The sequence below is a fragment of the Akanthomyces muscarius genome, assembly GCF_028009165.1.
Source record: "Akanthomyces muscarius strain Ve6 chromosome Unknown contig_16, whole genome shotgun sequence".
In the NCBI taxonomy this organism is placed as follows: domain Eukaryota; kingdom Fungi; phylum Ascomycota; class Sordariomycetes; order Hypocreales; family Cordycipitaceae; genus Akanthomyces; species Akanthomyces muscarius.
Window position 1 is genome coordinate 959,166 of NW_026611617.1, and position 14,298 is coordinate 973,463.

The following is a 14,298-nucleotide window of genomic DNA, read 5'->3' on the forward strand; positions in this document are numbered from 1 at the left end:
CTACAGACGAGTTTGGGCCCGCGGACAGATTACACCATCTTTCCATTGTGGTCGGCCGTACTCCGCAGAACGGACATCTCCATGGTCTTGCTAAAACGTACATAAAATACTTTTCAGACGTCGTTTGAGAACAAGCGATTTATTCACTTCATCAGTAGCCTAGTTATCTTAATGGCTAGGTCCGATAAGTGATTATCGGCTTGTTGCTCTGCCACCATAATTTGAGCCCGATCTGTTTCGTTCCACTTTTCACTAGAACTTCAGTTTGTCGGCATATACCGGGGTTTCCATATCGTTAGTTAAAACTTCAAGGGGTGTTGCTCGTTTGAACAGATAAGGTGACCGCTTCAATGCATGGCAAACCTGTTTGTGTAGAAGGTGGCCGGTTATGCCATGGGAAACATTGAAACTGCTCCCCTTCCCGATCGACCCGTCACGAGCAAGCGAAAGGCTTGGCCCCGTCCACCGGGCAAGGGATATTAATTACTCGATTATCCGTACTGCCGCACCATAGGCCCTCCTGCGACCCTCTACAGGAGGCAACGCCATTCCAGACGCGGGTCTTATGGTAGCAGTGCAAGTGACTCTGACAAAGTCCATATGTCTAGGACGATTATATTGCAGAAATGGTGTACTAGCGGCAGGATGAGACGCAGCCAAGAGGCAGCTCAGCTCCCCCGGAATCCGGCAAGGAAATAACGGCTTCTTTGCCGTCTGATCCGACCTAATGTTTGGCCCTGTCCTTGGCGCCGAGTCGCAAGTCAATGCGACTGTGGGTCTTGCCTGCAAATACTTGAAACTCAGCGGTTCGAGCCACAAAAGAGCATGAAACGGCCGAGTTCGATCGAACGTTTGTAAGCCTGCTAGAATATCTGCCTCTGCCCTTGTTAGGATCATCAACAACACATTTAGCCTAATTATTGAGTGTTGATTACTGCATCAACCATGAAGGCAACGCGCAACGTCTCAGCACAGCCAGGAAGTCGGACATAGTCAGTGTGGAGGCTGCCGCCCCTGCTTAACGTTAGTGGCCTAGGCTACTGACCTGCCCTACAAGAGTCTCAATCCATATCGCACCATGAGAGAGCTCGCCAATGTACTTATCGTCTCGCATAATACGTATCCCACCTTGGCCCCAACAGTACCATGTGTCACGCAGGCAAACTCCGTGTGTGCAAGAAAAGGAGGTAGACACATCGTCCTCCGCGCCCAAACCAGCAAAATAGCGCGGGCTTACAACCAATGCAACGCCCACCCCAAGTATTGACTGAATAAGATGCAAATCCCACTTGTGGGGATGGAAAACCGGATGCTTGTTGCAGTCTGCCAAAACTTGAGTGCAGAAACCTGGGGAGTTTGATCGGTCGCGCACTAGCAGCGGGCTAATTCCATTAGCTGAGACGTGGGAGTGACGACCATCGGAATGCGGCCGCGCACCTGCCACAGGCCCAATATTCGTCTACGCACGTTTTCCGAACCTCGCAGCGCGATTTGGACCGTATGAGACCACATGGAGGACTTAAAAAAGCTGAATGCTTAACCCGTTGAACATTTATTGAGCGGCGTTGGCCACCAGGCCGCAATTTATGACTCTATTCTTTACTCCTCGAAAGAAGCCTCCGCCTGAATATCTGCCAAGGTGCAGTTCTGTAGTTTCACTGCCATCATTGAGTCCACCCCGTATTCGCCCAGCCATTGATGCAGACGGATAGACATCATGGAGTCCATGCCATATGCAGAAAGAGGTTGAAGAGAGTTGATTTCTTCGACGCGTACGCCCATCAAGGTGGCAACCTTGTCGAGGAGGACTTCGGAAAGTACGGACATGATTCTGTAGGAGTTGAAGCAAAGCGTTAGATAATCCTGACCACGTTTGGATAGTTGAGACAAACCTCAGCTTTGTCTTGAGAGAGGAAATTTGGTGAGTGTAATGGATAGAGGTTATTTGAGAGGTCTTGGATGGGGCTACTACGCCACTTATATAGTAAAAAGTGTTTGGTGCAGTGTACAAAGAGATGGCGATTTCCAAGGTCAACGCTTAATACCCTGGCGATCTACACTAGCCACTTTCATCATTGTCTCATATTGATCTGCCTGTGTGCTACATCCGACTAGTCGCCCGATTGTGTGACTTGACTGTGCAAGATCTCGACATTACTCGAATAACCGTCGTATCGGGCTCCGAGCTATGTCTTTGAAGTTTCAGCTCAGATGCATATGCTGAGTTGTAAGACAGTTTGTGACCTCTGGGCGGAGGAGTGCTGAGGCACTCGCAATGTCGCAGGCTGTCTTTCCAGTAACTTCAATCTTGGTTTGATCTGTGCAGCAGTGCTCATAAAGGCATGGAGACTGTCTGGAATCTGCATATTGACCAAGATCTGCCGACCGTGTGACTGCGTTGCGGTAGCCGAGACAGCGCAGCTGAATTAAGTACTCAGCCTCGTGCCGCAAAAGTCTCAGTCAACTGCTCGTGTATGCCGGTATACGTCGTCCTCTCGCAACATGCCTAGCGTCGCTGTATAACGAAAAGGCTTCGCATGTCTCCCGGCGGGCAGCTGATCTGAAACAGGGTCTTGGACTGAAGTGGTACAAATGCCCATGCCGTTGAGCAACCAGGAAGGACTAGGTATTGGTAGGGTTTCTAGCGTGGCGGTGTAAGCAATTCACCAATCGAATACCTTTCCAAGAATAATTGCTTTTGCGGACCCTCCCCTACATGTGATTATGGCTTCACACGAAACATTGTGTGCCGGTATTACTGTGTTGCTCAAACTCATTCATCGGCCATAATTTCGAATGCCGGGTAGGGACGTCCTGAGATCTAAACCCCCGGAAAGGCTCCCCAATCTCGCGCTGGATGCTCGAAAATCGCGATCGGCGATGTCTTCTCCAAATACACTCATTTGTCTCGGATAGGTCTCTCCGACGATCTTTTCAGTGACTTTCTTCTGACTGAGCAATTCTGGCAACATGGAACTATCTCATCGCTGGTGCCTACTCTGTAGCCTTTCAAGCAGGACGTCAGGGCAAGTGGCGGTGGGGTCTGGGTGGCCTTGGGTACGGAACAGGCAGAAGCCAAGTAAAACTTGGCAGTACGAAAGCGAATTGAGTTTCAGGAGTAAGGCTTGTTATTGCACTGAGAACGTAGGCTATAGGGAGCCGTTGCGTATAACATAGGTGTCGGAGAGTAATCAATGTTGATGTTTCAACGTGTTGAACATGCGCAGACAAAAGCGCGGCTGTACCAGCTATCGCGCTGCGAGTAAAGGTTCATTACGGCGGCGCCGTCGTGGCGTATTCATGACATGTGTTGCGGCTGCCTACGACGACTGGGCGCTTTTTTTTTCTAATGACAAACTTGCATCTGCTGTTAAACAGTTTTGAATTAGATACTATAAGGGAAAGAATTAATTGATCAGCTTATGCCCTCCCTTAGCTGGCGGGTTTGCACAAGCTCCATCGTTTCACATTCTCCAGATACAAAAATCCCAGGTGGGATCCTCACAGGCCAATGTTACTACACTGCATTTTTTCGACAGAGTTTCCGCTAACTTGATTATGGAATATTATTAATTTCTCAATATGTAATACCTCTTGTAACTTAAAATAAGTATTTATTGCCCCTTCCTCTCATAGCCACTATTCTCCTATTTAGAACTTCTACTACCCTAGGATCTATCTAGCGCGCCTTGCACCACAATATACGTGTCTATAGCCTCTTCCGCCCGTGGCCGCCATTCTGCCAATCAGCTTCCTCTTCCCTTCGGATAGTCCGACAGTACCCTATGCCGACATTCTGTCTTCTTTGCACTTTTTGCTCTTTTCCTAGCGCTATCCACCGTCTCTTTAACCTCGGTGCCGGATCGATACGGTTTATAGCACAGTCCCACACGACAAGCGGCCTTGAACAATCTAGAGCCAGAACCCCCGCTATAACAATCTAATTTAATTGTAGTTGTCTCTCCAGAGTGGATTACGGTGCAACCGATGTAACCTTCTTTTGGTAGACAATGTTCGTTGTAGGAATACCATCCCCTTGACCATATCTGCCTGCCCACTCCGCATTTTGTTTCTCACCACGTGCATGGCACCTATTCTTCGCATTTATCGATGGCGAATAGCCATATAGGGGGTTCACCGACGATATAGTCGGCGTGTAAGGTGTACGCACTGACGGACTGACGGACGCAAGTTGCCCAGCATGTATATAAACGGGCGAATGCTCTCCCTGTGTTACAAAGTTCTAATTCATCTCGCACAATTCTCTAGAAGTCTCCAATACAGTCCTCAAACGATTCGTATACCACAAAAATGATCTACCAATTTACTGCTCTCACGGCGGCTGCCCTTGCTTCGTTTGCTTCTGCTGCTCCAGTAGAACCCCGCGTTCAAAGTTGTGTCTCGGGGCTTTACATGATCGTCGCTCGCGGAACATACGAGGCTCGGGGACAAGGCAAGACAGGCGAGGTCGCCAAGTTGGTTGCTGCCCAAGTCCCTGGCTCGGTCAGCGTGGCTGTCGATTACCCCGCCAGTGCCTTTGGGGGTGGCCCGATTTACCCAGAGTCCGTGACCGAAGGCATCATCGACACCAAGCAAAAGATCCAGGACTACGTGGATAGCTGCGGCGACAAGAGTCGCATCGTATTGATGGGCTTCAGCCAGGGAGCCAATGTCATCACGGATACGCTAGCTGGCGGTATCCTAAAGCCGTCTCCGCTGAGCGCGGAGTACGGCAAGTACAGTAAGGCTTCTGTTAAACACTGAAAATGGTGGGACGTATCGTTATAAACCTCAGAAGCTAACCGATTATCGTTAGTCGTCGCCGTTACTGTCTTCGGAGACCCAGCCTTCGCCGCTGGCCAGAGCTACGACTATGGAAGTAACGCAGATGGGCCGGATGAGGGCATCTTCACGCGCTTAGACAACAAGAGCAGCATGCAACTCTTGAGCAACTATTCCAATGTCCTCGCCAGCTACTGCGACCAAGGCGATAGATACTGCGCAAGTGGCGAAAGCTCAACTGTGCATGGTGCTGTAGTTGCCAGGCATGCCGAGGAGGCGGCAGACTTCATTGTTTCACGTGCTTCATGAGTGTATGGCGTGTAAGTACATTGATATAGAAAGAGATAGTGGACATGGTGTGATTAGAAGGCGGATCAGGCTCGGCTTGGATAGGTGGGAGAAATACAAAAAGGCCTAGTAGGAATAAAGTGAACTAGCTATGAGAGTGCCTATGTAAATAGTACTAGCACATGACCTCTCTCCAGCACGCACGGGCGTAGTGCGCCCCAGGAACCACAACATCTTGTCCCGAAGCTGAAAAAGAACGAATGAATATTTCTATCAGGCGACTCTCGATGTGGGGGCGAACAATTGAGGGACTACCACGTGCTTTGATTCAAATGTTGGGGTGCTGCAGCGGCTGGGTGATGTAAAAGCCAAGGAATTTAGGGACGCTTGGCGATCACTAGATGGGAGCGACACTAGTATTTGTTATCTAATAATAACTCTTACATTGATAATACGAAATAATATAAGGCTACCGTTAGTAATAGCTAATATATTTAGAGATTAGTAATTGTTCATTACTGGGATGCCTGGAAAATGAGGAGCTCACTATGGTGGTGCGGTCGCGAAGATACGGTGGCTTTTCATCTTCTACGCTGGACCGGAAATATACGTGTGGAGACCAGAGCCACGATAGAAGACTACTTGTACACCTCTGCATCCCCAGACGCAAATGACAGCTGTCGTTTTACAATGAGCTTTTCCAAACCATACCATAAAGCGTCGTCCTGTCTAGCTCGTGCCGCACTATTTTTTCTTCCATCAAAAGTTGTCACGCTGCGTTTTGAAATAAGTAGAAAATAGGTATTGCGTAAGTAATACGATTAGTTGCAAATCGCTGCTGCATATACCGGATGAACTTTGTAGTAGTCGGCTGCGGTACGAGTGTGTATGGCGCTACCCCGCGTCGGCACTTCTCCTCCCAACTGAACGAGATAATGCGGCTAAACTGCTACGATTAGTCAGGTTGGTGTGCGGCTGTCAGGGAATGCGGTGGGCACGAAGAAGGTGAAGGGATAGATAGTGACCAATACGCTGTACAACAGCTGTGGGGGCATAATAGCAACTTTGTTGATCACTGGGGAGGAAGAGGTTCCTCCGCAGTTCTTCTAGTCAGCTTCTCGCCTTTAAATAGTCGTTCTATAGCGTCGGGAGCCACTCCTCCGCAACACTTTGCCTTGATCTTCTAATACGACATCAAGTATCTAGAGTCCCAGTAGCCAGCTGGTTCTGAGGCAGCTGCGTCCTCAGAGCGGCCAGGAACGCCATCGGGCGGGCAACACTACTTTTATTCGCCGTCGGCTGTTGACTTGGCTTTTCACCGGCATGCGAGCCGGAAGCCTATACAGCACAGAGATGAGCGGCTATCAATTTACATGGGATCCATTGTATGCCACACAAAGGCGGGTAGATGTTTCCAAAGTATGAATATTAGACGGAAGAAGGCTGGTGATTATTCTTGAATGTCTAAATAATTTCACATTACTTTATATTTTGCATTGCACATTTGCATTGATTTATTTCTCGTGTAAATTATTTACCCGCTAATATCTTTGTGTACCATATTCTACAAGATAAGTATATATATGAGTGATGCTCCAGAGAGGCCGTCACAAGTTATACTGAATAATGTAGAGTATAAATGTCTACTATCGCCGTTGATTAAACTGGCTTTTTTTGGTGCTTCAGTTTGATCGGTGACAAATAGGCGGTGCGGATTTGCGAGCTTGCACTGCTAGCGGTTAATAATAAAGCTACACCCAAGTAGCTTCCCAGCAACCACCAATAGAATACTAACATGCCTAGAGCCTGCCTACCTGTGACTAAGTTGGCAACTTGGTAGGTAGTGAGGCGAAACATCCAGAGGCTCATACGGAACCTGCTGCGTACACAGCGACATGAGAGTATATGAATTAATAACAGAACATATTAGTGTAATAACAGCGAGGTCAAACGCCGAGCGAAAGCATCATTGTCAACATAATCACATCATGCATCATACATTTGGGCCTCTTCCATCTGTCGACGGTGCCGCAGCCGCTGGTGCTCCGGCGTCGCAATCCTCACACAGACATAGCACCCCCACACGGCAAAGACAAGCCGCCACAATCTTGCGGAAGTTATTAGCTACATGGCTGGGATTACGCCAGCAGCCGGGGAGGGGCGCGTACATTACCGCCATCAAGAACCAGTGCGCGGTGTTCATGAGCCGTCGCGGCGTAAACGCCGCGCCGTACTGGGAGTCGTCGAGCGCGTGCTGCAGGTCGTAGCCGTCGTCTGCGGTGTCGCTGCCCGTAAAGATGACGAGGACGAGGCCGCCGAGGCTGATGGCCATGGAAACCATGTCATGGAGCATGGCGCGCGCCGGGGGCAGGGCCTGGAAGCCGGTGGAGTGGTTGGTGGCGGACATCATCTGCCAGCTGTCGTTGAGGATGGCGATGGCGACCTATTGCAATGTCAGCATGCATATTGCGTATGTTTTGTAAATTGTGCTTCTGTGTAATGCATCGCGTTTCGAGCGGCGGGTTGGGCATCTCCACCCCCGCATTGTCTCCATCTTGGCGCCGATCCAATGGGCGGCGGCATGTGGAAGAAGATGGAAGAGCAGGAAACCGCTGTGCAAGAAGAGAAGGACAGAGAGAGAGATCGGGAGAGAGCTTACACCCGCCATGCCGCCTGCGATGGAGCCAAACCTTTCCGGCCAGCGGTTGGCGATGAAGCCGAGCACCACCATGGTCGCAATCGACGTGATCCACCCCAGCGTCCGGGCCAGGGCCTGGCACGGCGTCAACGGCGCCGGCTGTCTGTTCATAAGGGCGACATTTATTCAGTATGTCTTAGCATGTGTCGAAAACAATTTCGGAGCGAGGCGCTATTGTCTTGGGGCAAGGACGGGTTGGAGAGGGGAAGACGGAGATGGCATTCTCCGAGGGAAATGGAAAGACGGCCGTTTGGTTACAGCAAACAACTGGCTGCCAGCATCTTCCGCCACGTGAGCCCAGCCCAAAGGACCTTTTTCTTGGAACGTCGCGCCCGTAACAAACGGCGCTGTAGCTGGCTGTGGCGTCGATGCCGGGCTCTTGTAATTGGCTGGACGGCGCGGGGGGACAAACCACAAAGGCCCTTTTCCCGCCCAGACCACAGCCATCAGGTGCAGGAGACGGCTTGGACTAGACAGGGCTGCTGGGCGAATAAGGCTGGGAGAGGTTGCACAGCAGAGCGATGGACGGACGGGGTTGGACTTTGAGGTATAAAGCAGCTTTTAGATTTAGATATCGAAGCTGCATGTGAAAAGACGCCAACATGCATATATCGTCCGAATTCATCAGCCTCTTCGCAGCGCTAATCTGATCGAATCGGCCGCTACTGCGAATTTACCCCTTGGCATCGCACCGCGGTCGCGGTCGCTCTCCACCTTGGCTTACTACACCTGCATGAGGACAGCTCTGCGAGGCGAGCGATGTGAGGAAAAAGGAGCGCAGCATCGCCTCCATCGATATCGAGATGCGGCGCTTCGGATGATTCGGGTATTGGAGGGCTTGTCGTCCCGAAAAATGGTGGCGAACCATGGATGACTGGAATGAAGAGGCTACCCGTCTCACGCAATCTCCCCCGGCCAGGGAAGAGACGAAAAAAATAAGTTCAGCGCAATGGACTCCATCAGAGTCTATTAATAGCCATTAGGGAGAGACTGGACCATGGCAAGCTGGTCTCCCGAATTCCAGCGTCGCTTTTCTCGCCCCTTGCGCTGCCAAGAGCGCCGCCTCAACTGAGAACCAGGGCCGTTGGTTGGCCGGATCCAAGACACGGCTTGTCCTTTTCAAGGGGCCCGCGGTGATGAACGACCAGACATGGGTGGAGGTTCTGCGATGGCATTCCAGATAGTGGCCTAGGGTGCGAGTTTGGATTCGTCTAGACTGGCGGTGATGTCGCGCGGATGAGACAGTGTCTCAGTCGAGGCGAAAAAGGGAGGGTTATAAAAGTAGTCGCCGCCTCCTGCCCTGCATCTCGCCAAATAACCATCAGACCTGACGATCAAGGATAATTTAAAAAGAGCCGAGTTTCTGGGATAAACTCTACACCACACACCACAGCGATCGCATCATGCAGTTCTCTGCCGCCCTCGTCACGGCGTTCCTGGCCGCCACGGCCACGGCCCTGCCCGTTGCGGGCGACGACGGCGCCACCGCTGCGCCGGCGCGCCGTTACCGTCCCATGCCGATTGTCGACCACCGCCCTTCCGACCGTCGCAGCCCCGGCATGCACATCATTGACAAGATTCCCGTGCCGGAGAAGCGCGACGGCGACGACGGTGGCGACGACGACGACGGCGCCGTGGAGCGCCGCTACCGCCCCATGCCCATCGTCAACCACCGCCCTTCCGACCGTCGCAGCCCCGGCATGCACATCATCGACAAGATCCCCGTGCCGGAGAAGCGCGACGGCGACGACGGTGGCGACGACGACGACGGCGCCGTGGAGCGCCGCTACCGCCCCATGCCCATCGTCAACCACCGACCCTCTGACCGTCGCGGCGAGCCGGCGACTGAGAAGAGCGCCATTGCAAACTCGTTTTGGGGCATGCCCATCATCGACCACCGTCCCTCCGACCGTCGTCGCGCCGAGGCGGACGCCGCAGCTGCCCCCGAGGAGAAGAGCGCCGGGAGCGCTATTGCCAAGGCCTTCTGGGGCATGCCCATCATCAACCACATTCCGTACCCGGGCAGACGTCGAGGCGCGGAATGAACTGGCGCTTGGGATGAGCGCAGATGATGCTGGATAGCAGGCATATAGGGGTCGTTGTGCGATGGGGATGTAGTGTATGATATGGGCACTTAATGGACAAGGGCTATGCGTTGAAAATTTTACGATTGGGAGCCATGTCTTTTTTTTTTTTGTTATTGCACTGCGTTGGATTTAATCTGATTTTATTAATGAACGGAATAATATTTTTATGCTCCTGGTGTAATCCGGCGTATGGCTCGCTTTGAGCGTCGCTGTCAATCGTGACGGCATCCGTGTCGGTTGACTACAGTGTATCACTATATGACAATGAACGTATAAGGAAGAGGTCGCATGGGACCACATGTCCCAAGCTTCCCGGTAAAAAAGAACGGCAGAAGGATATGCTGCGCTGTTGAACTTTCATTTTATTTGCCAGGGACCTTGGATCGTTCAAATATAAAATAGAAACCCGCCTGCGTAAACATCGATAAAGAAACGTAGTCCTGTCTTCTAATCGTCTATGCAAAAATAAATTAACAAGAAACTCAGTTGGTCATCATATATACATGCTGGCATCCCGCCTTAGAATGCATATTCCTCCACATGCAGGTATATCCCCTGCGCGCCCGTCCCCTTGTGCACCGCCCGCTCGTCGCTCAGCGCCGCGACGCAATTTCGCGTCCGCGCGACAATCTCCTTGCCGCCACACACCACCACGGCCGTCTCGCCCCATGCGTCTTCCACAGGCTCCCTGATGAGCGCGTCAATGTCGGGACGGGCCGTGTACTCCCTGACGACGTGCGTGGCGCGCGCCGAGTCGCTGTCGAAGCCGCTGCTGCCCTGGTCGACGACGCGCGGGCGCGCGGCGGCCGTCTTCTCGTCAATGTCCGACTCGGAGCTTTCGCGCGAGTGCCCCTGCAGCAGTCCACTGCCAGCTTTGCCGTCGGCGGAGCGGTGGCCGCCGGTGATGGCCAGGTGCAGGTGGACGTCGATGCCGTGGGCGTGGGCTGCCTGCGCGGCATCCCTGGCGCGGGCCATGTAGTACTGCGTCTCGGCGGCCGACTTGGCGACGACGACCATGTCGATGCGGCGCACGCAGGTCGTCTGCTGCGGCTTGGCGGCGACGGCTTCGAGGATCGGCACGACGAAGCTGGCGCCGGTGGATGCGCCGATGAGCACGAGGCGCTCAAAGGCATCCCAGCTAACGGGCGCGCCGTACGGGCCCGACACGAGACCCGTGAGCTCGGCGTTGGGGTTCTCGGCGGCAAACTTGTTGACGCGCCGGGAGAAGCCGCTGTGGGTGCGGACGATGAGCTGGATGCTGTTGCAGCAGCACGCGCCCGGTAGCTTGTGCGCGCAGGCAATGGTGTAGGGATGGGCCTCGAGCGGGCCGAGGCGTGGCACCCAGAGGTAGATGTGCTGGCCGGCGGACCACTTGAAGTGGACGTCCTTGATGGTGAGGACCGTGGTGGACTCGTCGACGGCACGGGCGACGAGGCGGTGTCCGATGCGGCGACGGCCCTCGCAGGCCGACCCGCCGCGCTTCCACTGCACGTTTTGCCAGAGCAGGTTGGCCCAGCGCGCGAGGCGGTCAACGACGAGAAAGGAAATGGCCATCCAGAGAAAGTGGCGCGCGACGGCGGGGATGTGCATGTAGATGAGCCAGAGCATGACGACGGCCGAGGCAATGTGCTGCAGCAGCCAGATCTCGTAGGCGACGCGGCGGACGGGGACGAAGCCGACGACGACGGACCAGAGCAGGACGGCCCAGGCGCCGAGGCCGTACTTGACCATGGGCATGATCTCGAGCTCGTACTGGACAAAGTCGGCGCGCAGCCACTCGGTCCAGAAGTGGAAGCCGTGGCAGGTGACGGTGACGAACATGGTGCGCGCGACCCAGCGGTGCAGCCAGTTGAGGCGCTCGTGCGAGGAGCCGATGAGGAAGCCGACGGGGCTGTACTTCATGGCGAGGAGGTACAGCATGGGCAGCTGCGTGATGGAGACCCAGGCGTTGCGGAAGCCGATGCGCTCCCAGTATGTGGCGTCGTGAGCGACGACGCGCCAGGACATGAAGTAGATGGTCATGGCCCAGTAGCAGAGAAGGACGAGGATGCGGCCGAGGGGCAGGGGCGAGGCCCAGCGCAGGCCGCGGAGGGGAATGTAGTACTGCGGATGGCTCATCTCGCGGATGAAGGCGGTGGCGGTGGCCCAGGACTGGGAGAAGAGGCCGTCGGGGCGTGTAGGATGCTGGACCGCGGGATTTCGACATGATGATATGCTGGAAATGGTTAGCGAGAGTGTTGGTGAGGGGATGGAGGCCAAGTTACCGGGTGTGGGCGCCGTAGGCGTTGACGGCGCGGATGGAGGCGAGCAGGCCGACAACGCCGGCGACGATGTACCAGTAGTCGCGGGAAAAGGCGTGGTTGATGTCGGTGCCCATGCCCGGGTGGTCTCCGTGGTCCATGCCGCCCATGCTCATGTCCATGATGGGCGGTGGCGGCGGTATGCCGGTGATGTCGACTCGGTGGTTGCGGGCATGTACGGGGGGTGTGAGAAGACGGCGTCTGGCGTCTAGCGGAAGTGAAAACAATGTGATTGAATATCTGGCAGGCTTGTTGACAAGAAAGAAAAAATAATGAACTAGGAAAAAGTAAAGACGATGTGTACGAGTGCGCAGTGTAGGTGGGTGAGACAAAGTTGATGTAGAACGGCAAACTGGAAACGGACGGTTGGTTAAATGGATCGACCGCGATTGGCCCGGATTGTGGAATTTACTAAAACTAGCTCAAAACGCATAAAACAGTATTTGCAATAAAAACTAAAGTAAAAATGCCCGCGTTCGAGCGCAGCGAGGCCAAAAAGGAAAAAGAGGGTAATGGGTTTGGCGCTATTTGCATGCAGAACAGAAAACTTGCTCAAACATTCTCACGGAGCTGGTGGTGGCTTTGGAGCTAAGGCCTGAGGCAGCGCCCTGGTTGGTCTGTTTTGGGGGCGCAGAGGAGGCCAAGGCGGATGCGCAGCCGGAAGCGGTGTTTTTGGAGAAGAGCAGCGGCAGCAGCTCGTCCCAAGTGCAGCATGGCAAGGATGGAAAAATAAAATAAAAAAATGATTGAGTAGCTTGGAATCACAGGAAAAGATTGAAATGATCAGAGGAAATAAAGTAGGCAAGAATGGCGAGTTATGGCCGTGGTTGAGCGACTTTGGAGATGTCGTCTGTGCCCGTTTGCACCACCTCAACGCTACCGACACACGGTATCCGTACATGGCCATTTATTTATTTGTCCGACACCAGAGGCGTGCTTCAGGCCCCGTCAAAGCTCCATCTACTACATTGAAATTACCCCTGCTTTGTTAACCCGTTTCAATCCGCCGGATATAATACCCCAACCTCGTCCTCGTCCTCGTCCTCCTCACCACCCCAGTCCTTCTCGTCTTCTCCTCCTCACCACCACTCCAATCCTTCTCGTCCTCTCCTCCTCATACTTACACAAACTGCACACACACAACAACAACCACACACACCAAGATGCGCTCCTCCTTCATCGCCATCGCCGCCCTCGCCGGCATCGCCTCTGCTCACTTCCAGCTCAAGTACCCGCCCACCATTGGCTTCGACGACGACAAGGAGGACACGGCCCCTTGCGGCGGCTTCACCCCGGACCTCTCCAAGTCTGACCTCCCCGACTTCCACACCGAGGGCGACGCCGTTGCCGTCCGCCTCAGCCACCCCCAGAGCAAGTGGCTCTTCCGCGTCACCACCGACCCGACCGACGACAAGAGCTGGGAGCAAATCTACCCGATTGTGCTGCAGAGCGGCCTCGGCGACTTCTGCCTGCCGGCGCTGACGGTCCCGGAAAAGTATGCGGGAAAGAAGGGCGTGCTGTCGATTGTGTCCTCGGCGGTAGATGGTCTGCTGTACCAGGTACGTTTTTTTCTTCTTTTTTATTCCTCGCTGCGCTCGACGTGGACCGCGTGATTACTCGTTGGTATAAGAGAGGAGTTTGAGAATTGCAGTGGCTAATGTGGGAGATTGTAGTGCTCGGCCGTCAACTTTGTCAAGGGCTCCCAGAAAGCACCCTCCGAGTGCACAAACGCCACCATCACCACCAGCTTCACCAGCGACTCGGGCCTGTCGGCGCTCGTCGGTGGCGACGGCGGCAGCGGCAGCAACGCCACGACCCCGACTTCGTCCTCTGGCAGCGGCAGCGGCTCGTCCACCGCGAGCCCCTCGACGTCGCCGACCAAGAACGCCGCCGTCGCGGTGCAGGCCGGCTCGGGCCTCCTGGCGGTCCTGGGCGGACTGTGGCTGCTTTGAGCGTGTGTGTGTGACGACGAGACGGATGAGGGGAATGGCGGGGGTGCAGGGTCCAGCGTGGGGGGGTTAGCATGGTCATGCAGCGATGAACAAATAGCGTGTATACAAGAACTGATTTAAAAACGTCCTGCTTTTTTTGGGTTGCTGTCAAGCTTTGCGATCATGTCCGCCACAAAAGTAACTTTCGAGGC

General features: G+C 54.0%; 5 protein-coding genes across 5 annotated transcripts; 3 read left to right on the forward strand and 2 right to left on the reverse strand.

Annotated features, from left to right (window-relative positions):
* Positions 1 to 4,311: 4,311 nt before the first annotated feature.
* On the forward strand, positions 4,312 to 5,091 carry LMH87_008372 (uncharacterized protein; the record flags this gene model as incomplete). The annotated part of the gene is made up of 2 exons (XM_056197627.1): positions 4,312 to 4,741; positions 4,817 to 5,091. 2 exons carry the CDS (start codon positions 4,312 to 4,314, stop codon positions 5,089 to 5,091), a joined length of 705 nt encoding a protein of 234 aa, XP_056057471.1.
* A 1,965-nt stretch (positions 5,092 to 7,056) lies between these two features.
* On the reverse strand, positions 7,057 to 7,879 carry LMH87_008373 (uncharacterized protein; the record flags this gene model as incomplete). Its single annotated transcript, XM_056197638.1, has 3 exons — positions 7,057 to 7,177; positions 7,239 to 7,513; positions 7,730 to 7,879. 3 exons carry the CDS (start codon positions 7,877 to 7,879, stop codon positions 7,057 to 7,059), a joined length of 546 nt encoding a protein of 181 aa, XP_056057472.1.
* A 1,292-nt stretch (positions 7,880 to 9,171) lies between these two features.
* Positions 9,172 to 9,813, forward strand: LMH87_008374 (uncharacterized protein; the record flags this gene model as incomplete). The annotated part of the gene is made up of 1 exon (XM_056197649.1): positions 9,172 to 9,813. One exon carries the CDS (start codon positions 9,172 to 9,174, stop codon positions 9,811 to 9,813), a length of 642 nt encoding a protein of 213 aa, XP_056057473.1.
* A 561-nt stretch (positions 9,814 to 10,374) lies between these two features.
* Positions 10,375 to 12,277, reverse strand: LMH87_008375 (uncharacterized protein; the record flags this gene model as incomplete). The annotated part of the gene is made up of 2 exons (XM_056197660.1): positions 10,375 to 12,070; positions 12,120 to 12,277. 2 exons carry the CDS (start codon positions 12,275 to 12,277, stop codon positions 10,375 to 10,377), a joined length of 1,854 nt encoding a protein of 617 aa, XP_056057474.1.
* A 1,041-nt stretch (positions 12,278 to 13,318) lies between these two features.
* LMH87_008376 (uncharacterized protein) lies at positions 13,319 to 14,107 on the forward strand (the record flags this gene model as incomplete). The annotated part of the gene is made up of 2 exons (XM_056197671.1): positions 13,319 to 13,714; positions 13,829 to 14,107. The coding sequence occupies 2 exons, from the start codon at positions 13,319 to 13,321 to the stop codon at positions 14,105 to 14,107; spliced, it is 675 nt and encodes a 224-aa protein (XP_056057475.1).
* Between the last annotated feature and the right edge of the window lie 191 nt (positions 14,108 to 14,298).